Here is a 27,430-nt window from a genome sequence, read left to right as displayed (position 1 = left end):
CAACGTATACATATCCAATGCCAAATGTTTCATGTGAAAATCTGTGATTTGACATTGCTGTGTGACACCTAAATATTGTATCTATAACCTAAAATGTCAATGTTTGGTCACTAATATTTACTGGACAATGTGATTAATTCTGGTGATTGTGCTACAAGTATTTTCACGTGCACTGTTCCTCTCATGAGTCTGTCACTGCATGTTATGGTACAGTGAAGTTCGACAAACACCATGTCTAACTAATGCTTGACTTTGTTCTCTTCTGAGTACATTTATCAAGGTGGATGTACATGTCTCTTTACCTGCACTAAATGTGATCTGTGGAACTGGAACTGGCCATCCACAACATTTTATTGCAAATAAAGTGAGAGGAAACACACTCAAATTTAGCTGTCATTTGCAATACATCACTCGGCACTATACTTTACAGTATCAGTTTCTAGAACATCATTTCATTTCATCAAGCTCTGGAACATCATGATACATAAAACCAAATGCAACATCAAAAACAGGTGAGCAGTATGTCGAAACTTGATGGTCACGAAGCACTAATTCCACATATAAATGTAAGAGGGCTGTTTGTAAATTATTCTCTGATTGGCTATTTAAAGAAAAGAAAAAAATTAGATCATTTTTAATATAAAATTTGTACTTACCTGTTGACATTACTTCTCAACAGTCGCTACCAACACTCACATGTTTGTCATATATGACACAAGCTTCTTTATGCCTTCATCAAAGAATGGAGCTACCTGGTATTTCATTCCAGCCAGTTGTTGACAGCATTCCACAGTTCATCAACAATCACTGAGTGCTGTGCAGCCAGTTAGGCCTTCATCATTGAAAAGAGGTGTAAACTGCTTGGCGTAAAAGATGTGTAAACTGCTTGGTGTCTAGTCTGGACTATAGGGAGAATGTCGAAAAACCTCCAGACAAAAATGTGAGTTTTCCTTCATTTAATTTGCAGTATGGGGTCAAACATTGTTGGTTCCTTTATTAATGATCTGATGCTTTTGGAGAATTTTAAGTCTCTCACAGTATTCTCATGCATTATCCTCACAAAATTGGTTGTGAAAATTCGTTTACAATACTAAGTAACTGTGGACATCATTATAGAATTTGACAGCATCTTCCAGAATTTTTGGTCTTATTGAGAGAATGAATGTGCATCCACTATTTGGACTATTCCTTAGTTCCAGGATTTATGTACCTCATCCATGTCTCATGCCAATCATGATTTTGTTCAGAATTGCCTCTCTGCATGGCAGTATTGATAGAATGTCAACGATGAACACATTGTTTCGGTTTTGTGGACATTTGTCAGATATTTTGATAGACACCTTGCATAAAATTTATGATAAACTAACCTCTCTCTGACGTTAATAAGGTTTGCTTTTCAAATCTGAGTCATTTCATCAGGAAGTTCAGAAACTGTGCACTAACATATTGCACACAAAATTCCATCAACATGCTGCACAAGTTCATCACTCACATGTGAATGTCTTCCCTGACCATGATGATCATGCATATCTCTATGATCATCCTTGAAATTTCAGCACAACTCCTTCACAGCACCATCACTTACAACCCCATCACCATATACAAAACATAACTGACCATGAATCTCAGCAGAAAGTAAATGACAAGACATACCTTTCAACTGGCAGATATGCAATAACACCATTCATTTCAACTCCTTATTGCTTACAGATTGATGAACAGAACAGGGAGCTGACAATGTGCTTTTCAAAGTATGCCTTTGCAACCTGCAAGTGCCATGAAGCTAGAAGTGTTTGTCTACTTCCCATTGCCAATTAGAGATTAATTTATGACCAACCTTCATATTATGGATCATATTGCCTTGTAACATAGCTGCTTGTTGACAAAGCAATAAGTAATTTAAATAATCTGTATTTTGCATCCGATTTCCCATGAGACAATAGAAATCAGTACTTCTCAAAAACAAACATATGGTGTATAATGACGTCCTTACCGTATACTGCCTGGTACGCTTCCTCCCGATGCTCCCTCCTGAAATATTTCATTATATTATTATGCAATGGATGAAAAATGTATGGCAGTAAAGAAATAATACAAACAGCACTCTACTACTATTTAGACTCAATTAATAAATATGAATTACACTGCCTACTTGTTATGTGCACTTAAATTATGTTGCAATTTTTAGAGGACACAGAATGCATGCAAAAAGTTTTTAAAAATTACTTCCATCACAGATACACACCAAAAATTTGAGTGGTACAGTACTTCATCACATCCACAGAGAAAAAAGTGCTCTCAAACTGTATATAAGATTCATGTCTGCTCACATATGCCTAAAGACGAATTTTATTGTCAATCAGTAATACATTCTCATGGAAAGCATCACACGTGGTAATTTAGAAGGACGTGCACACTATCACATTTATATTACCACATGAAATAGAGGGAGGCTACCAAACAACCACTGGTTTTCAGAATGAAGCTTTCACTCTGTAGCGGTGTGTGTGTGTGTGTGTGTGTGTGTGTGTGTGTGTGTGTGCGCGCGCGCGCACGCTCTGTTTTGAAACTTCTAGGCACAACTTGTACCAGACCATGGAACACAAGGGAAAAGTTTCAAGGCCCAGTCAAACATACTTTTTTTAATCTGCAGGTAGCTTCCAGCTTATGCTTGTTCATCTTCCTGAAAATGTAAACTATTGTTTCAAATTTGATACACATACAGGCTGACAATTATTGAGCTATATGAAAAAACGTGGATTAGTTACCAACAATGGCATGCAGACACCTTCTTCAACATGTAAACGTCATTACAGATATTCGGATTTAGGTTATGACATGTTCAACATCTCTGCCATCCTTGGCGATGCTGTGGCGCAGACGAATTGCAAAATTTTGCATGACCCACTGAAGTGTTGGAACATCAGTGCTGTTAATGACCTCCAGAATGGTAGTTTTAAGCTCAGCAATTGTTTTGGGATGATTGCTTAATGGCATTTTCTCAGAATCAAATTGGGGTAACAAACCAAATAAATCTTAACCACAATATTAGTCTGTAAAGAGCCAGTAGTGACCACAGATCCATTGTACCAAATTTACCAGAAAATAGCCTTTCAAATTGATTCAAGCAATATGTCTCAACAACATATCAAAATCCACATCTGCACTGCACAAAATTCTTAATAGCCATGGCATGGAAACCACTGAAATCCATGCTGAAAAAGGTATCCTCTTCTACTGATCAGGTGCTCATAGCTCTTAAGATAAGCATTTCAGAGCCCATGTTTCTGGACACTTTTTCTTGTTTTGGTGTAAGGAACCTGTTCTCAGAACCTGTGTAGGAAATTTAGTTACACATAGTACGTCAGCATTATTGTACATTATCACAAAAAAGAAGAGGGAGAAGAAGAAAATTGAGAAAAAACTGAATGCAAGGCTATAGATGAAGTGAGAAAGAAATTAAGCTTGTCAACAGCAAGCATTGTAAGTAAACAGAATAAGTTTGTTTCTAAAGAAGATACACAGCACATTTGTCATCCAGATATTTTCATTGCAATACAGATACAGAAATGAACAGGTGTAAGAAACCCAAAGAAATGCAGTTTCTCTGCAATGTGCAGCTGGAGAGAATAGCTCTCTTACATGAAAATGCAGCTAGCTCCTGATTACTTGGGTGCAGAGTAATTATGCAAAATTTTTGAAAAGGTAACATACAAAGCCTGAATTATTCTTTTTTAATTAGAATGAATATTTTCCAACAGAATACTGATTTCCAGTTGTGAGCAAGTGGACCACAAAAAATTTCCACAAACTGTCCAACAGTAATGGTTGTGAGCCAGGATTCTATCAATTAAGTGATACAGATCTAGTGAACAAAGTGAGTTTGGTATGAAGTGAGTGAAGATGAGCCTTTTGAAGACATGCTGAGAGTTAAGGGAAGAGATTTTTTTGACTATACCTATGTTTTCACCCTATGGAAAATGAGAACCATAAACAGGAAAAAAGTGAACAAAACCATGGAATGTAGACTATTTCTCACAAGTGAATTGAAAGCTAGTGACAGAGTACACAGTGTGTTTGAAGAGTAACTTTGTGGATTAGTTGTCCATTTTCAGTGAGAAATGCTTCAGTTAAAAGTTTAATGTGACAAATATCATGCTTTGTAAATGTAGTGAATAGTAGTTTGTAGTATAGTCATATACATTTTGGTCCCCATTAATCCAGATTATTGGAAGCTTGCTGTAATTAGAAAATATCCTAGAATACCCTACAAAAGTCTGTCACTGGATTTGGGGTTAATCCTTTACAACAGAGGAGACACTGTTCATTTTTTTTTAGGCTAAGCAATCTCTGGAGTTCGTCAATATTAACAGTATAACTGATGTAGAATGCACATTTATAAGTTTGAAACCAAAACAAAGTCCCATATTAATTCAACAGCAGTTAGTCTATTTCAACAGTTCTAGACTTATGCAATGCTGTGCAGCAAATAACTTACTAACACATGGCAGACATATTATTTAAGATTGGAAAAAAAAAGAAAAAAATTGTCACTGAAATGTCTCGATCCCACATTAATATGAAAATATGAATGATAAAGCAATGCACTTCCCACACCAACCAGACATTCTATAAATATGTAACAGCATTGTTTGGACAGTTGAGACTGCAGTCACTACAGATAAGCACTGTGAATGGACATCAGCAATGTTTCAGCAAAAAACATAATGAAGTAAGCTGCCAAGAGTTGGATTTAGGAAAAACTGTGGATTTAATTAGTTTGTATGAGGAACGGCCACTATTATGGAGTGTACAGCTATTGGACTACATGAACTGAGATAAGAAGCGAAGTTTTTGGCTCAAATTTTTACACTGTATAACACCTCCACAGAAGTACCAGAATATCAACAATCTAAAGAAACAGAACAAGTAGTTCTATAACACAGAAACAAGTGAAGTTATGTTCAAAAGAAATTATTTTGGAAGTCTGAAAAATGACATTTACCTTCAAGTAATATAGCTGTATTTACAACTTTATATAACATGGCGGTATTTGTTGATTATAAAGGGTGCTGAAGAACAGACATTCAGGAATTTATGAGTGGTTTCCTAAGTATATGCAAGAAAAAAATTCAAATAAATGTGTGTCTAGAAATGCTTTATTTATCTGACATCCACCTTATTTGGCCTTTGAAGAAGTATGGGTATTTGATGAAATCTTATGCAAATTTATTTCATCATAATTGTCACTTTACCACATATTAAGAGTGTAAATACACCTGATGCAAGAAATATTAGTGACAAAAGCAGTCTGCATTTAACACTAATGGATTTATACAGAATTTAGAAATATTTCTTCCATCTCCATAGCTGCCATTCTCATAAAATTTCAATACTGATGTGGATCTTTGATCAAAAGCACTGCAATGCTCCAAAATCATTTTGCTGCTTAATTCACTCTTACCCAACATAACACACAGTCTTTTACGTACTTTCTTTGGCACTGAAAGTATAAAAATGCAGCTGCAGACTCGCATCTTCCATAAGAACCTCTTCCTTCACATGTAGAACTACAATGGAAAAATCTCACAGAGGGAGATCTCTGAGCCCTCACAGACACTCACTCTCCTGTGCATAAATGCTTCTGACAACTGCTCTTGCAAAATTCTCAGGCATTTACACAAAGTACTTGCAAGTGACTATTAGACAAAAATTACCAATGAAAATTTACCCCTACTGTAAATAATTCTGTAAGTACTAACTGTGAGCACCAAACTGTTTGAGGAAAAAAAAAACAAAAAACGTGTGTATCCCAGTCTTCCATTATTTTCATTGAGCAATCTTTGTTTCATTAAATACATCTACAATTAAAGAAGTCTGGAAATGCTTGTAATATTTCTCTCTGTCGTTACTTGTTGCACAATCTGCCACCTTGATAGATAAAAAGTAGTGTCTACCCAACGTAAGTTTTTATTTTGTATTCCTGATTCTCGCTATTTTTAATTATTTATTTTGCCACAAGTACACCACCTGTTCACACAGTATCCTCCTGAACACATTTAAAAAATGCTTTCACTTAATTAACCACTATTTGTCATGTTCCTATTACCCTGTACTCAACTTCTCTTACAATGGTATCTATTGCTGATTGAATAAGTACCAGTGTTGCACAAGTGCTTTCTACATGTTTCTGGGCTTATTGCTTAATTTAATCAAGCATAAATCCCCTTCCCTGCATAAATTCTCAAAATCAGTTATGATTCCCTGCCCAAAGCCTCCTTTTCTCCAGCTTTGTGCACATTATATGACATAAAATATACTTTTACATAACTGATGTCATAAGATGCATAAAACATCAATATTTCTACAACTGCTGGTTACACTTGGCAACACTGTATTACATTAACACTTAGCAAATCACTTCTGTCTTGTATTAGTTTCACTGCAGTAATGAATGTATCAACTTGCTTATGGAAGAGACCACACAGCATGACGGAAGAAGAGAGAGGTAGCCTCCCAGAACTGACTGGATATGGTGAAACATGTTGCTCATAGTACGAAATAAGAGATTACTGCATGGCTACCGGAAAAATGTATGTTACTGAAGGAATAATTCAGCTGAAAGTAGAAGAAAGTATTGAAAAACTAGTTTATAAAGGAAACAATCTTTAGTAACTGCATACTTAATGTTGAAAAAGTAGTCCATATTTTGAGACATGGTAGAATGGACTAAAACACACCAAAAAGTCCAGTAAACATGAACTCTTCAATGTATACCTTAAGAGCTATGAGCACTTTTTCACCTTGCAGATGTGAAACACACATCTTCTCGTAAATTCTACGATCAGTCAAATTTTAATCATTCTGACACAGAAAAACATGGACCACAGTATAATTAATGAGAAACATCACAGAATAAAATGCCTCAATTAGTTAATATAGTAACACCTTTGAGGATTTGACAAATTATCAAATTTCTTTAAGGCAATTTAGACTAAATAAGTTGTGGAAGTGAAATTCAATCCCAACAATTTTAGACCAGTTGAACAATTAGACAGCAGATTAACAAAACTTATCTGTTTGAAGCAACTGAATCACCCATTGCTCTTTGGCTGGTTTCACCTATCACTGCTACTACTCCCCACATTCATCCAGGCATTCACCCCAATAATGTGTGTCCTCCACTCCAGCAGATTTTTAGCAGTGCAATATGTCCCACGGATGTACTTGCCAAGCTGGATGAATCTCTGTGATCATAGGTTCTCAGGACAATAATAATAATAATAATAATAATAATAATAATAATAATAATAATAGCAATAATATAGTTGCACGTTTTCCTATATCGACATCGGCGTTCTGTATTTTCTGTACAACTTTCCATCCTCATTATGTTCGTTGACAATGTTATAAGACTTTTTGAGAAGTTGCTTTTATTTAGCACAATCATTTCTCATTTTGTTTCAACACACTATTGATTCCTTGCTACTTCCACTTCAAAAGTCTGAATTCATAATACAAAATTACAGCTGAGAGTGTTGATTCTGAGAACAGTTAAGTAGTCAATGAAATTCTGAATACTGACTCACATTGGCACCCCAATGTAGTGTTCAGCTATGTTATAAAGCAACATCAGTTTCACATATGACTCCTCACCAGTAACTTCTATCTAATAGAAAATAAACCTAGGATTATGAAGTAGAACCGGTCAGCAGATGTGCTTAAATAGTCCACCAGCACACTAGTTTGAGCTCCTACACACTGACTGGTTGATTAAAACATTGAGCAGTTTTACTTAGTCACTCCAGATTTCTTTTTCATTAAATGAAATTTATTTGGAACAATTCATACACAAAGCTGATACCAAAATAAGTCATATATTTAAAATAATCATACAACTGGGAAGATATAAAATACTAAAACTGCATTTAAAATTACATTGTTCTAATGTTCTTGTAGTGTGCTGAATACATATCACCTGAAATGTTATACTGCTCTTAGCAATAAAATGCTTCAATGGGATAGGAAGTACTTGGATAACTGTGTATTGCTTTTCACAATATTTGAATTAAGTGCAGGGAATCAAAAATAGTGTAGATAAAATATATTGAGATGTATGGCAAATTTTATTTTATTTATACTAATTAAAAAAATTGGTGTAGCAGCATTTGTAATTTATAAATGTTTTATGTCTATGATGATTTATGGTAATTAAGTATTATTTGACAATATAAAAACTCAAAGAGAATGCATTACAGCACTATAAATTATCTATAATAACTATTGTTCAACCAAAAAACCACAATTTCATTTAAAAAATAAAATTTGACACCCATGTCTAGGTGGTTAATACAGACATGATGACAATGTCTGCTATTTTATGCAGACATAGTGACTATTTGTCAAAGTAAAAATAGATTTGAGACCTGAGTTTCTCCCAGCATACACAATGTTCAGGTGACTTATAGTAATGCAGCAGGGTGATGTCAAAAACAACCAATATTTTGATATGAGCACATCCTGAAAGTTTCGAAGCAAAACTGCAGCAAGTGAGAGCTGTGAATCTTGGTTTTCAGAGAAACTCTGGACACACACACACACACACACACACACACACACACACTGTCAACAGCAGTGCCATCGCAAACCACAGATGATCAATATCATAAGTTAATGATGGTGAAACTAATAATCAATGGGCAAGGTAGCATAAACTCTGGCTCTCTGTTTTTTTGACAAAGGAGGGAGCAGATTCCATGCAGAATTTAAATAAAAACCACAATCGCCATTTATCTTTACTTACTCTAGTAAGTTTTGATGTGCGCTCTCTCTTCACTCATGTTCTTCTGTCTGATTCATTACAGATTACTGAGGTTACGTTTGGTGCTGAATTAACACACCTTTTTTTACATGAATTGACTTCCTCTTACTCTTTATTCAATGACCAGTACTGTGAGCAGACAGATGGAGTTGTGATGGAAAGCCTATTCTCACCTATTATTACCAATTTGTTTATGCAATATTTAGAGAAACAGGCTTTGGAGACTGCAGATTTCAAAAACTTTTTTCCTTATTGGGTATGCAGACAATACTTCTGTTGTTTGGCTTCACAGAAGTGGGAATTTGAATGATGTTTTTGAAAACCTGAATTTAATCCACCTGAATGTCTGTCTCATGAAGGAGGTGGAAAAGGATGGCTGTCTTCCCTTCCTTGGTGCGCTGGTCAGGAGGAAGGTGCATGGTATGTTGGGGACATTTTGTTTATAGGAAGCATATTCACACTGACTTGTATCTAAAGGCTGATAGTTGTCACCATCAGGCTCAACGCAAAGGGGTAGTTCATAAATTGGTTCACAGTGCCCATGTCATATCTGACCCTGAGATTTAGCTCATCTCAAAGTCACCTTTTGGATGAGATGTGAGTTGCACTACTGACAAAGTGTATTGTGTGAGTGATGATAATATTATGGTGGCCCTATAGCCTATGGCCTTTTTGCCTTATGCAGGGAGCATTTCCTACAGAATTCGTTGTATTGTGTGAAAATAAGACGTGAAGTATGTTTTTGATCTCCATCTAAGACCAGGGCCATAAGGGTTGGTTCTGGTTGTATAAGGTGAGTGTCTTCATTATTCCTTGCAGTTGTAGCATGTTATATATTGGTCAGATTATCAGTACTATGGAGGACCAATATACTGAGCATAAGTGGCACATACCCTTAAAAAAGCCAAGCAAATCTGCCACTGCAGAACACTGTCTTGGCTCTGGTCATCCTATTGGATATTACAAAACAGAGTTTCTATCATGCAATCGAGTCATTGGGAGAGTGTTATTAGGGAAGCTGTTGGAATTAAATTAGCAAGTAACCTTATAAATAGAGATAGATGATTTGTTTAAATTCTGCATGGAATCTTGCTCTCTCCCTTCACAAAAAGAAAAAAACAAGTTTATGCAAACAGACCCACTGATTGTTAATTTCACTCAATAACATCTGACACTGGTCATCTTTGGTTTGTAATGGTGCCAGTGTTTACAGTGTGTGTGTGTGTGTGTGTGTGTGTGTGTGTGTGTGTGTTTGCTTTCTGCAGTTTTGATTTGAAAATGCAGATTGTGCCCTTGTTGAAATATCTGTGGTTGTCAATGACATCACCTGCCTACATTCCTGTTAGTTATTATGATAAAAATGGATTATTAATATCCTATGCATATCAAATGGTATCTTAAGTGATACATATACTTCATCATATGTATGTGATTCAAGGTAGCATTTCTAACCCAGGACTATGGAAGCCAGTTGTTTGATATTCCCTTACTCCCCATTCAATGGGACAAATTCAGAGGCTTCAGTTTAATTGTGATGAGAGCTCTTGTTCTCATAAAACAACCCCATGAGCAACACCATTGTCAAGTAGTAACAGTGAAGTAGTGTAGTTTGATCTACACCTATTCCACTAAATACGAGTTCTATAACTGTCAGACAATTTATGAGAATATTATTTGTTACATGGTGATATCAATTAGCAGAGACCAGGAAAAATATAAAAGATGAACTATTTAATATGCCTGAGAAAGATGATTTTCGTTCAGCAGCTATTGCATGCAGGTGCTGGACAATTATTTGGCTTCCAAATTTCCAACCAGCTTTCTCAAAGTAATACCTGCAACTCAAACATGTGCAATGTGTCTTCCTTGTTGAAGCACACACTGTACAATCATAATCAAGGTGTGACTACAAAGAAATCTCACAGATCTCCATGAAATATGGTTTTTCAGTTGATCTTTGGCAACCTGTTTAGCATATTTATTGGTTTGGATCACCATAAAATCTGACTGTACAGACATGGTAATTTTCCCACATCAAAGATCATACTGACTTGGTAAACTTGTTATACTAGTCCATTATTCAGAAAACTAACTAACTAATTCTCTCTCTCTCTCTCTCTCTCTCTCTCTCTCTACCACAATGCATTAAAAAAACCTTCACAATTCAGAAGCATCTTAGTAGGCTGTTCATTGTGGAAAGTATTGCATCATTTGTAGCAAAACTAGTCCAGCTTAATACAGTATCTGAGCTTTCATCCTGAACAAAATATGCTGATTATACGTCACAACAGATTACTTACGTTGAAGACACCCAAAGTCTGAGAAGTTGTCCCTAAATGATTAATTTTTGCTTTCTAAGGAATGAAATAAATTTATACATGGTGTTTTTAATGTGGAAATGTCTGCTGCTGGTTGCTTGAAGAATGGACATAATATCAAAAGTAGAGTATAATCTCTTTAGCTCATCTTGAAACAGACAAAAATTTTCTGCATTTTCAGACCAACTACCTGATTGACCTGCACACACTGTTTTTCCTAGTGAAGCTACAGGGAAGCCTACAACCTGTAAACTTTCTTTTTGGTTTCAAAAGATATTATTATGGTGGGTTTCCTCCATTGGAAGAAAAAAGTTGGTAACCACTTTCATTAAAAATCAAATATATCTTGTTACATATACAAACTGCTGCCATCTGAATTACTGGAAGTAGTACTTACCTGCGGCAGCATACGGATGTTCTCTAAAATCCAGAAAGGAAGAAAACAAAGGAGCTTAAGATCAAAAAGTTGGCACTGTAGTAACTATTGCTTCTCAGCACCAGTTCAATAGTTGTGGGAGTTCTGTCTTTGTTGGGGCTGGCAGTCATATGAGGAAAACACTCTGTTACAGTTAACCTGACACACTGATATGTTGTTTGGACACATCTCTGTCTCAACAAAGCAATTACATGGATATGCTAGGAGGTAGATGTAGCTAAAATAATTCCAAAGATTATATTTGTTTTGGACTATTGCCAATAAATAACTATAAAGGATACAAAATATTTGATATCAACAGAAAGTTCTCTCAACAACAAAATGTCAGAAGCATCTTCCAATGCACAGTTTCCTGCAACTGAGCTGCTAGTTCCATTTCAAAAGGAGCAGAAAGTGATTGCATTAGGTGCAGAGTTGACATACATTTTTCATATCAAATGCCACTCAACATGGGGAAAAAATACAAAGTACTTGAAAAAACATTGTTTAATGGTATCAGGGATTCATCTTATGGAGCAGAATCAGTTTTCACGTTTTTAACAACCATTTTTTTCTGTGGAAGGTTCAGAGAGAGCTTCGGTTGGCTATTTTTGATTGCTTTGTTCACCACATTTGCACGTGACATATTACATTCCCTCCTTTTCTTGACTAAATGCTAAATATTTGCTTAAGTCAAGATTTTTTTTTTTAATTTTCAGAACTTTACCATGAACATATCAAAGGCTTGTTATTTTCATGGAATGTGCGACATAAAAATTGATCTGTTAAAGTTCTTCCAAAGGAAGCTGTAACAAGTTTCTACTGACATGGGAATGGAGGTGGGGGGAGGGGATGGAACAAAGAACAAAAGCTGACTTTACTATTAACCATATTTCTAAGTATTTCCAAGACTTGGATGTGTGTCCACATCCAAATATCTGTCGGCAACAGTCTCAAAAATTATACCCTGCCACTTTGTATTTCATCTCATTAATATGGAACACCAGTACATGGGAAACATAATTTTATATTATGGTTGATTTTTATAACATTATTTGCCAACTTTGGGGCTATTTTGCCAATTTTAGGGCTACTTTTTTAGAATTTTCATATAATTCCTGTAGGCAAAGTGAAATGTTCAGTACCATAAAAAAAAAGTTGTTTGCTCAAAATTATTGATTTTTTCAATTTAACACACTTTAGTGCATCCTCTACAAGCTACAATTGATAATAAATCTGTCATTAAAGCAGTGGACATCTTGCCTAGAAGAAGGTACTTCTTGTTGTTTATAGAGAAATAACATAGGCTGACAAGAGACCTCTTGTCATTAATGCACTTGGCTAACATGCATCACCTTGAAAACTAATCTCTCATGAACGTCAGCAGCAAATGAGGTGGTCTCTTTCATCAGAAGAAATATTGCTGATATTCAAACTCTAGCTCTGCATATTTCTTTTTAAGAGTTACTTATTATTAATGGTTATTTATTTTAAACATTTACCATACTGCATTACACATTTGTAAACAAGTGTTGGTAACCATGCAAATGAATGCAAATCGATTAGTGCAGCAACACAACTAGCTAAGTTTGTTTCTGAGCTGTTGAGTGTCTAGTTAAAATTAAAAGTCATTACAAAGTATTGCTTGTCTACCTATGATTGACTGATGTCTGTCTACTAGAAATGATCAAAGACTGAGTTTTAAATATATTAAATAAGACAGGTTTTGATAACTACATATCAATGATGAAGATGTGTGTGCAGATTATTTTTGAGAAAGATCTTTAAGTATGATGAATGATGTGAATATGAAGATCTGCCTGAAGGAGAAGAGTCAGTCAATCTTTCAGAAACTTCTTTGTTAAAAAACATTTCAAATGTGGATAACTCTCCAAAAATGAATGTGGGAAAAACCTGGCTGTAACTAATAATTGTACTGATTGTCGACAGTTCTAATGTTGAGAACTATCATAACCTTCTAGAGAATTTTCTATAAACTGGCTGCAGATGTAAAGAAAATGGTTGTTACTTATTCAAGCTAATGACTTTTAGCAAGTGTGCTATTAATGCACAAAAACTGGTCGTTGACATGATAATGCTAATACACTAAATGAAGTGACTTAAGGTCAACTTCACTGTCTGATCAGAGATTCTACATCAATATTTAGTTAGGAAAAAAAAAGAAAAAAAAAACAGGAAAGTTAAAATGTAGTATGGTCTTTAAAACCACCTACATGGTCACCAGATCAAAATTAAAAGTTCGAAACATCTTAGTAAAGTGTGTAACACTATAGGATTGATTGATTGGAAAAGTACATGAAAAAGCAAGGAAACTAAAAAATACTGGAATATCTTTTTCTGACACTAAATTTCTACATAATTTCTGAACAATTGCACAGAAAGCATGCTATTATATTCCCTGTCAGAAGCAACACAGTATTCTACACATGTTTAAAACTACTACCTTCAAATTGCATATGAAACTTGCATAGCATCTTTTATAGGTGACATGTTACAAAAACCTGTACATTCAAACACATTTGGAGGGAACTTTGCCCTGATATATTAGTTACGAAACCCTGACCAGTTTTATGTGCTTTATGCCAGAAACATTTTACATCTGAGGCAGAAATAACCTTTGTTTATGAACAAACAACATTGCAAATGACTGAAAAATTGAGATGCCACCTACAGATTGTTTCTGGGGAGAGAATTTATTATACCACCATAAATAAAACTAGAGAAAACTTTGCAAATGGTGATAAAACTTACTTGCAGTACAATTTCAATATGACACAAGTGCACATACCAAACAACCGTTTGTAACCAAACCCTATTTATTTTAATGTCAGTTAAAAGTTGGTATTTTGGGTGTTAAGTGTGAAATCCCAAATAAACTATCTCATTACTGAGAGTGGCATTACAACTAAGGAACTTTTTCATCATCATTTAGAAAAAGAAAAAAAAACATTTATGAGAAAAAAATGTTTATTCACCTTGAGAATTATGTTGGGCTAAACAAAACAATATATTGATGGGGTACTTGGCATGGCAGATTTACCAAAAGAAAAACAAGGAAACTATTGTGTCATTCATGCCAGTAGGAACACAAAATTTGCTTTTGATTGGGCCAACAAAAGTTCAAAGTAACTTATGTCTCCTCTTTGTCGGACTTTGTTGACTGCATCAAAAAACAATAACAACAACTAATGTTAATTCTGCTGTGATGGTTGGAAATGAACAAAATGAAGTTCTTGTGAAAACACATGAGTGGTTACATTTTTTCACTATAATGGTACCAAGAAAGTGTCCCATTATAACTCAGTACAACCACTTTGAGTTCAATGCAGTGAACAAAAGTGAAGTATTTAGCAAAATCAACACTGCAGGGCATGTGTTTTTGCAACGGTAATTCCCATCAGAAGATCCACCTCCCAGATTTCCAATGAAGTGACTCCGGAAGAAACGACAATGATACATCGGGACTACCTCTTCGAAAACATCAGACCATACTGCAAAGACAAATTCAAAGACATTTTGTGTCTTCAAGTTGAACTTTACATTGTTACTGAAACCTGTTACTGATTCTGACCCTGATAATTCCCAAGATGTCTCTGGACCCTCAAAGAAGCATTGGAAATGGTCAATTTAAGGTGTCAAGCTGAAGAGTTGTGAAACATTTTTATACTGTTTAAAAGAGGACATTTAGAGCTGCATTTTGGCATAAAATTGTTTTCTTAACTGTAAAAATGGAGGTTTTGTTTTACTTTGAACTTTTGAAAGCATTTTCCACAAAATGACCATTTTCATTTAACAAACTTTAAATGTCTGTAAGTAAAACAAAAAGAAATTAAGGTATGACTGTTACACCAAATTATTCACAATTTAATGCTTAATCTGACAATATAAATGTTGGGAGTACAGTCTAGTGACATCTGATTTCTTGTGTGGCCCAAGGTCTATGTTATGTTAAAAGCTGAAAACTTGGTTGCAAGTTGATAAGAGCAATGAATGATATTCTCCAAGCTGTCAGTTATACTATTTATGCAGCACAATTTCATTTCTCATATTTGATAACTGTGATGTTTATATCTCACATATTCTGTGCTGTGTTTGGATGACAAGAGGCAAACTAAGGGGACAACATGGTGATTTGCATCTTTAAAAATTAAAGTGCCACATTTGGCAGTTTTCATGTCTATAAATACTAGTCTATATATACTTGTGTTTCCTGAAGATGTGCACATGTTTCAACTGGAAATACTGTGAGGAACATTTCTGTGCTAACAGAACTACCCACAAAGAGATGTTGACTATAGAGTTCTTTTTAACCAGTATCTATTAGTGACCTGTTTGAACAAGACATAATATGGCAAAACGTTCTGTGCTGGGAGTCGAAACCAATATGAATCCTTACAGCTGAAAACCACAGAGAAGTATTAAAAAACATAACCATTTGTGTCTTGTAGTTTGGTGTGTGCATGCCACAACTTGAAATGACATGATGGACTCTTTTGTGCCAGACTAGGATTTGAACCAAGACATGCACTATTTGGGAAGACCTGGAGTTTAGAGTCTTAGGGAAAGAAAGAACAGTAGAACTAATACATCTGAAAACATTCAAACCCAATGAAAGAAGAGATCTGAGATTTGATTCCAGTCCAGCATCTGTACAGCAGCAGAAATGTCCGTTTCCTACCTTGTTGCCAGTTTGTGTAGCTGTCTGTTATGTGATTTTATAACAGTGATTACAAAGTAAATCCAAAAGCACGTACTGGGTAGTCGAGGAACCTAATGAATATTGTGTGGATGGACAATGAAATGAATGTTTGGAACAGGTCGTAATGAACCTCCAGCAAATCAATTCTAGCTGTATATGCCAAAGGTCTGTGTTCGATTCACACATCAGGCAACCATTGTTAGCAAACACAAACAGACACTCTTCATATCTGGTAACTCCAGTTGAACAATTTAGTTTGCTCTGTAGTATGATATCCACATTAAATGTGATGTCTATTTGCTACATGCTGGAGGAGAGTCAGTGTAGATTGATATACAGCAAGGGATAAATGCCTTGGAACCTTAGATGAACACTGACTCATTAAAATAAACAAACAATAAATAATTAGGTAAATAAACCTCTTGTGTAAGGAAGCTTACTGGTGACAGAGTCTCAACCTGGTATGATATCCACTCTCTCTCTCGCGCCCCAATCTACACTGACTCTCCTCCAGCAGGTAGCAAATAGACATCACATTTAATGTGGATATCATACTACAGAGCAAACTAAATTGTTCAACTGGAGTTACCAGATATGAAGAGTGTCTGTTTGTGTTTGCTAACAATGGTTGCCTGATGTGTGAATCGAACACAGACCTTTGGCATATACAGCTAGAATTATTCCAATAGACAACCAACATTCATAGAGCATTGCTTTATGACTGAATCATAAAGAAGGATGTGCCACACTGAAAGGATTTTGATTTGCTGGAGGTTCATTACGACCTGTTCCAAACATTCATTTCATTGTCCATCCACACAATATTCATTAGGTTCCTCGACTACCCAGTACGTGCTTTTGGATTTACTTTGTAATCACTGTTATAAAATCACATAACAGACAGCTACACAAACTGGCAACAAGGTAGGAAACGGACATTTCTGCTGCTGTACAGATGCATGTATTTATGGTTTACTGATAAATATGGCATAGTGTAAAGCCAAAGGCTAGATATTGAGACCAACAATCTTTTTTGTTTCTAAACCGCATTTTCTCACACAGAGGATTCATTGTGATGATCATATAAGTCTGTAATCCATCAGGAAAAAAAAAAAAAGAAACTAAAAACTTTATAACTGTGAGTATGACCCACCCTATGAGGGTTCTGTACAAAATCAAATTACTATGATGATGACAGTTTAATGTGGGATCCAAACTCTTTATGTCTTTGATATATGAAGGCTAGCTTAAAAAGAAGACTGAAAAATTGGTGATCCAGCTGAGAATCAATCCTATGACTTTTCAGTTTCCATGCACATGCCTTACCACAAGACCATGAGGACTGACATGTATACAGAGTATTCATTTATACGATGTGTTGAGCGAGTTTTTGAGTATCAAAATGTGTGATTCATATGGCAATATCTTCTGATTGCTTTGACTTAGTACCTTAAATTTTTTTCACTGCCAAGGTAACAAATTTCAATTCAATTCCGCTACCCATTCCTGAGAAAAAAGCGTTAACGGATGGATGGATGGATGGATGGATGGACGGACAGACAGACAGACAGACAGACAGCAACAAAAAATAGAAAAAATCAATTTAAAGAAATAACAGAAAACAAAAATCATGATGGTCAGACAGGGATTTTAACCACTGTTCATCAACTTCATAAACAGAAAATATTTTTTGGCCCTAACAAAGCAAAACAAGCATAGGTCAGTATGAGTGTTCAAAATCTAATACTATTAATCTAGTGGCAAAAAGACGATGATTAGTGTGTTTAGAACTGCATCCCAGGCATCTCCATTGCTACTGGCCTATGTTTCAATAACTGAGATAGTTTGTGGTAGCAACATATGGAAGGTGTTGCCAATCTGCATTTTGCTGATTTCACAGAATGACCTGTACAGGAGTTTGGCTGAAAAGTGGTCACTATTGCACTATTTATTTGGATCTAGCTTCCTCAAATGGTTTTCTTTCTCACTCCTTATCAAGCAACAACAAAAAATTTCTTTATGGGTGAAAATGTGTTTTAAGCTTGGACTGGCAATATCTTTATCTCCAATGCAGCAGCTTTCTAAAGATTTGGAATCCAAAAATTGCCTCACAACCATCAGACTTCGTTAATGGGGGTAGGAGGATATATTTTTGATGATTAATTTGTCTCTCGTGTTTTTTTGTTATATTCAATACACCAATGGGGAACACTATCAAAATTACGCTTTACTGTAATACAATTGAATTATAATTTACCATGAGACATTCATGAAGCAAGTCTAACTTAATAAAACAGATACTATTTGCAACACAAGACTACTCAAAACATCACACATTAGCAAGACATTACACACTTTTGAGCCTGATATGATCTGCATTTAGTGATGTCCCTTGTCCTACCCAAGAAACATTTTGGGAATACCACAAAAATATATAAACCTCACAGTGAGAGGAGACCCACCAACAAATCCATTTTAGTTATTCAGTGCCACACATAATCAACTGACTTTTGGACTCACAAAAACCTCAAGAAGTGTGTTGGTATAAGGTGAAAAATACGCTAATGAGTCAAAACATTATGGATACCTTCTTAATCGCTTATCTGCCTCTCTTTCGAATAGTATACATCACTGATTCTGCATACAAGAGATCCAACAGTTTGGTGGTACGTTTGTGGGCATATATGGCATTAGATGTCTATGCACAGGACACGTAATTCACGTAAACAATGGGCAGTTGATTTGTGTATATGGTACGGCACCCAACTGTCACCCAGATAGGTTTCACATGATTTACATCAGGTAAATTTGGTCACTGAGAAATCAACGTGAGTTCACTATAAAGCTCCTCAAACCACTGTACTACGGATCTGGCTCTCAGACATGGACAATTATACTGCTGGAAGACTATATCAACATGAGGGTAGACATCAAGCATGAAAGGATGCAGGTAAGTCATAGCTGTCAGTGTGTCTTCGATTACTACCAAAGCTCCCACACAACTGCAGGAGAATGTCTCCCACAACATAACACTGCTCTCACCAGCCTGCATCCATGGCATGCTGCATGTTTCAAGCCACCATTCACCCTGATGATGACATCTTCAGAGATGATCACTGACCTAATGTAGCAAAAATGTGATTCAGCTGAAGAGCTGACTTGTTTCTACTGATCAATGATTGAATCCTGATGGTTGCATATATAAGGGAATGCACCAGGGGTACATCGACTGTTAGCCACTTTTACCATTCTGCTTGAATAGTCTTACTGAGTTCCCTACTATGCATCACTCAAAGTTTACTTTTCAGCCAAGCCGGCCGGTGTGGCCGAGCGGTTCTAGGTGCTACAGTCTGGAACCGCGCTACCGCTACAGTTGCAGGTTCGAATCCTGCCTCGGGCATGGATGTGTGTGATGTCCTTACGTTAGTTAGGTTTAAGTAGTTCTAAGTTCTAGGGGACTTATGACCTCAGCAGTTGAGTGCCATAGTGCTCAGAGCCATTTTTTCAGCCAAAGGTGGGGAATCAGTAGGTGGCCCACCACAATTAACCTCAGTGAATTCCACTGCATGAGGTAAGCTCTTTTGTTGTGCTTATAGCAATCCTCCTTACTCCCTCTCAGTTCAACAGAGGGTGAAACTTAAGTGGGAAGCTTCAGCCCACTGTTTCTGGACGAGGTGGTGGCTGGATAGGATGCTGATGACAAAGCTGTGACAAAATTAGCCATGAGATGTTCGATGAGAACTGATGGATCTGAACAAAGACTACCTGTAAGGGCAAGACCCGGAATGGAAGACTGCAGTTGACAACATTGGAGGGGGCGGAGTGTAGCACACACCCAAGACGAAGGAAGGAAAGAACTTAGGAGGGAGATGAAGTGTTTCCAACAAAACTACTAGCTCTGTTTTATTAGGTAATGGGGTTTGGCAGAAGACATTTAAAGGTAATAAGATCAGTGGAGGACATGTGCCACCTAAAATGTTGCAAGGTGCAATGACAATCATGGATGGCAGTGTCAATGTCCCTGTTCCACTATGAAATTAGCCAACAGCAAATGGGGCCTATGGAGCGGGGAATGGCAATGCCAGTAGTGTGAATTATCTTATTGGTCAGATCTCAACCACTTCATCAATACAATCTGACAATGAAAGTGTGAACACGACCTGGGAGGCATACAGAGGCCAATCTGCATGATGGAAAGCCCAGCGGGGTAACATGACCAGTGAGAGCCAGAAAGGGAATGAGAGAATGAAAGGGAAATGATCACTATTGCAGAGGTCATCATGTGGGCCCAGTGCAAGGAAGGAAGAAGGGTAGGGGAAGTGAGCAAAAGATCAATGGCAGAGAAAATGCCATACACCGCACTAGAGTGAGTAGGCGAACAGTCATTAAGAAGGCACAGGTTGCAGTCTGCAAGAAATTTAAATTTGTCAGTGACGAGCCCCTGACTAGATGAGAAAAGGTGACGGGCAATAAGTCCCCCAAGAATGTGGAAGAGAGGGGAGAGTTGCTGAAGGAGAGTAGTTAGCAGTGCAGATGTCGGCTGCTTGTCAGGAGGGAGATAGAGATTGCAAACCACGAATGCAGAGTCCAAGGGGACCAGAGAGCAACTGCTTCCAGTGTGGTACAAAGAGGGATCTGTGTATTAACAACATTTGTATGGACCAATGTGCAAACGTTCCTGGAAGCCCTCAGAAGGCTGGCCCAGTTCAGACAGAAAGAACAGAACCCATGAAAGGTTGATGAGTGAGCATTAGTAAAATGAGATTCCTGAAGAACAACACAAACTGCCAAGTAAAAGGAAATAAGGGATTGCAACTCCGGTATGTGACCATAGGATCCATTACAGTTCTATTGAATAAACAAGGAAAGGGATCGAAATGGGAAGCTAATGGGGTGGATTCAATCACGCCACTGGGACACTATCCATCACCAACGAGGACGAGCTGACAGCCACAAATGGTACTGGGAGGGGTGTAGGGTTGTCCTAGAAATTATGTTTCTGCTTCTCTTCCTTAGTTCGAGAAGGGCAGAGCACAGAGGGGGAGCAGGCTTCTGCAAGATCTGGAACCAAAAGACAGCAGGCAACCTTGTGGTGCACAGACTGTGGGTCTCTCTCTCTCTCCCTGAGAAGCGCCAGGGGGAGGAGGTCCTGGGAAAGAGCCCCATCACCAGTGCCACTTCTCTGGCTGAGAAAGGGGATAGGCACCCAGAGGGGAGGACATGGGAACCACAGGGGAGGGTGAGAGGAGGGGAGTGAGACTGGGGTAAGGAGGAGAGGAAAGGACATAACAGGCAAAGTTAGATGTCATCAACACAGGATGAAGTTGTTCATATTTCTGACAAGGCTCAGTGTAGTATAAATGATCAAGGGACTTATACTCCTGATCTTCTTTTCCTTCTTATAAACCTTGGAATCTGATGAGCGTGGAGAGTAATGGTCATTACAGGTAACACACACACATGGCAGAACACAAGGCTCCCTCCTCACATATGGAGAGACAGTAGCACACGTATCATAACTATGATCCCTATACTGACAGGGAGCTCAGCCACATGGGTACATAACATCCCACCCCATAAGCTGGCTACGTGCACTGGTGACATAGCAGGGTTGGGGGGGGGGGGGGCTACAGCAGGGAAGGAAGAGCAGAAGGAAGGGGGAGATGTATCAACATTGTAGATGCTAGGGAGGAATTTCTTCCTCAAATGGCTCATATTACAGAGGGAAAATTTAAAAGTGGGGGTCATACTCCACAGGGAAACCAAAAATGCCAAAATTTAAGGGTGAAAAGGAAACAGTACGGGGAACAAAAACCAGAAGGAATACAGGAAACCAGGTGGATAGCCAGGTCAACATAAGTAAGAACACAAAGAGAGGGGAAGGAGGAGCAGAGGGGGAAGGAGGGGAATTGGGCAGGAAATGCAGCCCAGGAAGGAAGAATGGGATACAATAGCTCGAGGTCCCATGTGTGTCGCATATCAACTCACGAAAGAGCTGTGAGTCCCCTGGGGGGAATTGTGACAATATAATGGAGAGAGTTGTGTGTAGGGGTAGGGGGTGGTGGTAAGAACTGATGAGTGAGACCAAGCTTTGAATATGGATGGACGTCAAAGTAGGAGCAAGTTGCAGTAGTTATGTAGAGTTATGCACTTACTGGATTAGCAAAGAAAATTGCATCAAACCAATCTTTGGACAAAGACTACAACTGCAAAAACATATGCAAAATTCTCTAATGAAGCTTTTTTTTACCTTTACTCTCCTGGTTAATTTGATGCAGCTCCTCTACAGCTTTTTCCCTCTGTAGCTCTTCTAGTACCATGACAGTTATTTCTTACTGTCCTAACATGTGTTCTGTCACCCTGTTTTGCCTAATATTTTCCAAGTATTCATTTTGTCATTATTTCTGCAGCACAGGTTTCCATTTCTTATCAGTCAATTTTCATCATTCTTCTGAAAAACTGCATCTTAAATGTATCAACTTTCGTCTTTTCAGGTTTTTAAATGAAAATATAACTGTGTCATAAATATCGTCAAAAGTGAAAGTTTTAGAATAATCCATTCCAATAATAAGAATACATCAGGCATTTGTCTGATATGATAAAACATTGAGGAGCAGCCAGTGTCTTTGCTTTCATCAGTTTGTTTAGAGCTTTTGCAAAAAGCCACTAACTCGTCAAGCAAGGCAGTGTGCCAAAAGTGAGGTGTAGATGGGAATGAGTCTCTACAAAAATGTATTATACTCTTGGGAATTTTCACACAGGACATGCTAACTTACAGTAAAATTCAGAACTTTCAAAGATGGGTGGCAGTGAACTGATTATCAAATTGTAATGCATAGAACATGTGCATAACCATCATTTCACTTGTGCACCACATGATTAGGTTTTTTATGCAAATTATGTATGGAATTAACAGGGCCTGTATTAGGCCTAAAGAACACAAGCCAGCAATTGTGGCATCAAGCAGAGGGGAGTGCCAGGATGCCAAAACTGTAAGATTTCTCTACAGGATGTATCACTATCAGTAACTTGCAACATTTGTATACTATGCATATCACAATTAGTAGCAACAATTAACAGAGGTGATAATATATGAGGGAAACAGGAGAGAAGGGGACACCATATGATAAGTTGCTTACATGTAAGAATGTTCTTGAACTGGCTTGGAATTAACAAAATACCTGTAGTAACCAAGTTGCTCCTGTACAAAAATGAAGAGTTTGATGCATCTCTGCAATTAGTTCTGACTATTAACCAATATAACATTGGCTCTGAGCTTTCACGGGGCACATAACAATACTTTCAGAGGAGTTTGAGCTCATTCTGCATGTCTTCAGAAGATTTAATTAAAATTAAATGAAATTAAAATTAGGGACAAACTGCATCACACTCATAATGTTGAGAACTATTTCATGTAGTAGTCTGTTTTTAGCACTTACACTATGTTAATTCTCATATGAAGTATCTGATACTCCAGAGGCTTTGCTAGTACGAAAAATCAGGAATTAATACAAAAAGCAAACATTGCCACCTGTGAAGTATTCTGTAGAAACTTCACCCCACACTCAGGTTGTCTGACCTTACTAGTATTTTAGCTTCCCTCCATCTGAAGTGCACCACATTTTGACACAATCATTCATCATATGTACTTTCACTGTCAAAGTGACATCAGTGATTATGTTGTAATCCCTCCAAATATATGATACTATTCATTATTTAGATGATTGCAGAATGAATGGCAGGTTTGCTTAGCAAAGACAAATTTCAGGTATTACAGACAATACTGTCTGCATTTTATGTTCCTTTTTACATGTGTTGATGGCAGTTGCTTCTCCCTTCACATTAGCAGAAGTTTGAATCAGATTTGCCACACACACACACACACACACACACACACACACACACACACACACACACACACACAAACTTGGTCCATCAATTTGAGTGTTTTTAAGTCCACTTCACTTTCTTCATTTGAAAGGTTATATCATACCACTGGAAGAATATGTTCCAAAACATAATATGTCACAAAACACTGCACATAGAAAGAGGATTTTCCATTCCTTGTCCCTCAGGTTCTGTTAATGACAAAAAGGTAGGTTCAAGTGTTTTGGACAGCCATAGGGACCATTTGTATACCCAACAGAAGGATTATCTCAGTATGACTATCATCCAGTACATGGTCAAAGTATAAATATTACATACTTCCTCCGGCTTAAGCAAATGGAGCAAACTGGTTTGTTCTTTTTGAATTCGATGAGTCTACAGTGGGCTTCATGGGACTTGTGGAGGCACCATTAGATCATGGGCAGTTCCACAGAAAACCCCACAAATGTTTTTTTAAACATTTTTCTGTTGTCACCATACCAAAACCCAGCAAATTTTTATGATATACTCTTAAGAACCCAATGTCTAACGCCCTTTTAACTTTTCTTGACACTTTTGTCTGTTTTCAAGATGTAGAGGTTCAAAGCTATCCCACTTGTACATGTAAAATCCCCTGTTGGGCGAACATGTAGTTTATACAGTGATACAGCATGGAGAAATAAGCTGTAAAGTGTTTCCAGTACCATCTGAGAACCCCATGTTGTAGTGCTGAAACACATGCCAAAATTTTTTGGACATAAAATATGGTCTGAAGTGCAAAATTAGTTTTACATTGTTTCAGTTTCATGTAGGTAAACCATCTAAATTTTACTGAACAATACATGGGTTTTTCATATGGTTACATGCCCTGATGCAGCAGGGGAAAGAATGTAACTAATGAAAAAACGCTCCTATTGGAGCACAAAAAATGCAAATATTTTCCTGTTTATGTAAAAGATACTGAAAAGTTGCCTTATCCTACCTTCCCTACCACTTCTAAAAATTTTCTGAAAAATTCTGGCTTGCTAACATATTCACACTTTTTATGCTGTGCGAAGAGACAGTGTCACTGGGAAACAGAAAAGTAACAAATACTGGAACATAGTAGACAAAAATTGTGGTACAGAAAGGGTGAAGGAAAGAACAGCAGTGTGAGAAAAAGATACCAACACAATGGCAGTGGAACATAGTTGACAGTAACAGAACAGTGCCAAGGAATGACCGGAGACAGTACCTGACAAGGAGAAAGTGGAAGTGGGTGACACTCAGTGATAATGAGAGACAGTCAATGGCTCAAGTGGAGCTGGTGAGGGGTGAGGGGGGGAGGAGCGAGAGAGAGAGAGAGAGAGAGAGAGAGAGAGAGAGAGAGAGAGAGAGGCGGGGGGGGGGGGGGTGTAGTAGTAGGAAAGAACAAAGGAAACTGTGGCTGTAAGACAGGAGACAGTGACAGACACAAAGAGGGAAGTATAGTGAGATGGGCTGAAAGAGTGATAGAGATTGAGTAAATGGGACTGGATGTGTGCTTAAATGACTTACTGTGATAAGCTAGTGGGTGTGAGTGAATTGCAGGTAGCGGAACTTGTGGGAGTGAGAGGTGACTTGCATGTTAAAAAGAGCACAAATATGTTAGCAAGCAAAAATTTTTGTTAACATTTTTGAAACTACTGAGGAAGATAGAATGATGCTACTGATACCCCACTTTTTAGTTAGAGTTTTTAAATAAATAGAATAATACTCAATTTTTTTTTGTTCCAACAAGAGCACTTTTTTGCTGATAAGTCCATAATGGCCAAAAGAATAAAAAGTGTCATCTCCTCATAATGATTACTGATGGGAAATGAAATGAAATGAACTGCATCTGGTATGTCAGCTTCTTCGTTTGACAGAAAAAATAATTACGACATCTACTGAAGAGCACTGCCATATAGTAATTCCCCTTTTCTATATTTGTGATGTTTGAATTACAGTCTGTGAGGCTAGATATTATTCATAATTATGCCTTACATCCAAATTGTATTTTGGCTGCCAGTGAAGGTAGTAGCAGCCAGCATTGGCACATCATCTACAGGCAGGCATCCAAGTGTTAATCAGCGCAGCATGTCAGCTGAGCAAACATATTCCTCCTGTCACTAGTGGAGAATTTGCAACATTGTAGAATACATTTGGCAACTACATGACGATCAACTTACATCATGGTGTGGTTCACTATAGTCCTGTTAAATTCACTTGCAATTCTGTTGTCATTTCCAACAAATAATCTGAAGGATTCTCTCTTAAAGTGTAACATTGAGGTGTCAAGTTCATTATTTGATTCCCAGAAGGTCATTCCACACGGAATCTATAACCTATATTTAACACTACTAATTATTTCTGTTAATCAAAATATCACAGCGAGAACACACAGTTAGCCATACTGAGTGGTTGCCTAAATGGTAACATGGCCACTTCATACAGAGAATACTACATTAGCTATAGGTCCTAATAGCATGAGAGGCCCAAGCATTTTGCCTGCCTTTTTACATCATCTGTTACTGAGATATAAGCTTCCTGACTGAAAACCATTAAGGACATCTTCACTTTACCAACTTAGGTCTCATCCCAGTATCAATGTAGTACCCACTAGATACAAATGCGAAAAATTTAAGAAACTGTGACATTGCATCCTTGTTAAAACATATTTTTCCCCTTATACCAGCACAAGTTTTTTGTGAATAGAGAATTCAGTTGGTTGTGTGTGGCATTGAATAATTTGTTAACTGGATTTGTGGGTCTACTCTCACTGCAAGGTTTATATATTTTTGTGGTAATCCCAAAATTCTTGTTCGGTAGGACAAGAGACTCCACTAGGAAGTTCACATGTGCATAGTAACTTGGAATGTGTGATGTTTTGGGTAGTGTCACGTTGCAAACAGTATTCCTTTTTTTAAGCTAGATTTTTGTCATAAGAATATCCTGACAAATTGCCACTTATTCGTATTAGCACAGACCATATTCCATAGTGTTTCTCATTGGTTTATTAAATATAACAGAAAAACAACAGAGACAAATTAATAATCAACACTATACACAGTTTCCTTAGTCAATTTTTGTGTGTTGCAAGAACAAGGTGTCTCACTTGTTGAAACATATGCAAAAAGTGTGGTGGACACATGCTCTGGGATGCAGTTCTTCACACAAAAAATGATATTTGTGCCACTATCTGCATAACACCACATTTTGAAGGCTCACATTTTTCCTTTTTCTTTTCTTTTTTTCTTTTTAGGGCCAACCAATGGGTAGAAATACTGAAT

General features: G+C 37.2%; 1 protein-coding gene across 1 annotated transcript in view; it reads right to left on the bottom strand.

Annotated features, from left to right (window-relative positions):
- Window positions 1-27,430, bottom strand: part of LOC126213272 (zinc finger protein 99-like) — a 108,758-nt gene that overhangs the window by 27,299 nt on the left and 54,029 nt on the right. The window contains exon 7 of the mRNA XM_049940934.1: window positions 1,994-2,031. Within this exon, the coding sequence (XP_049796891.1) occupies window positions 1,994-2,031 (38 nt within the window). The remainder of the gene's footprint in view (window positions 1-1,993; window positions 2,032-27,430) is intronic.

This window comes from Schistocerca nitens, chromosome 11 (assembly GCF_023898315.1).
Source record: "Schistocerca nitens isolate TAMUIC-IGC-003100 chromosome 11, iqSchNite1.1, whole genome shotgun sequence".
In the NCBI taxonomy this organism is placed as follows: Eukaryota; Metazoa; Arthropoda; class Insecta; order Orthoptera; family Acrididae; genus Schistocerca; species Schistocerca nitens.
The sequence above is the reverse complement of the archived record's forward strand: the minus strand, read 5'-3'. Positions and strand labels throughout refer to the sequence as shown.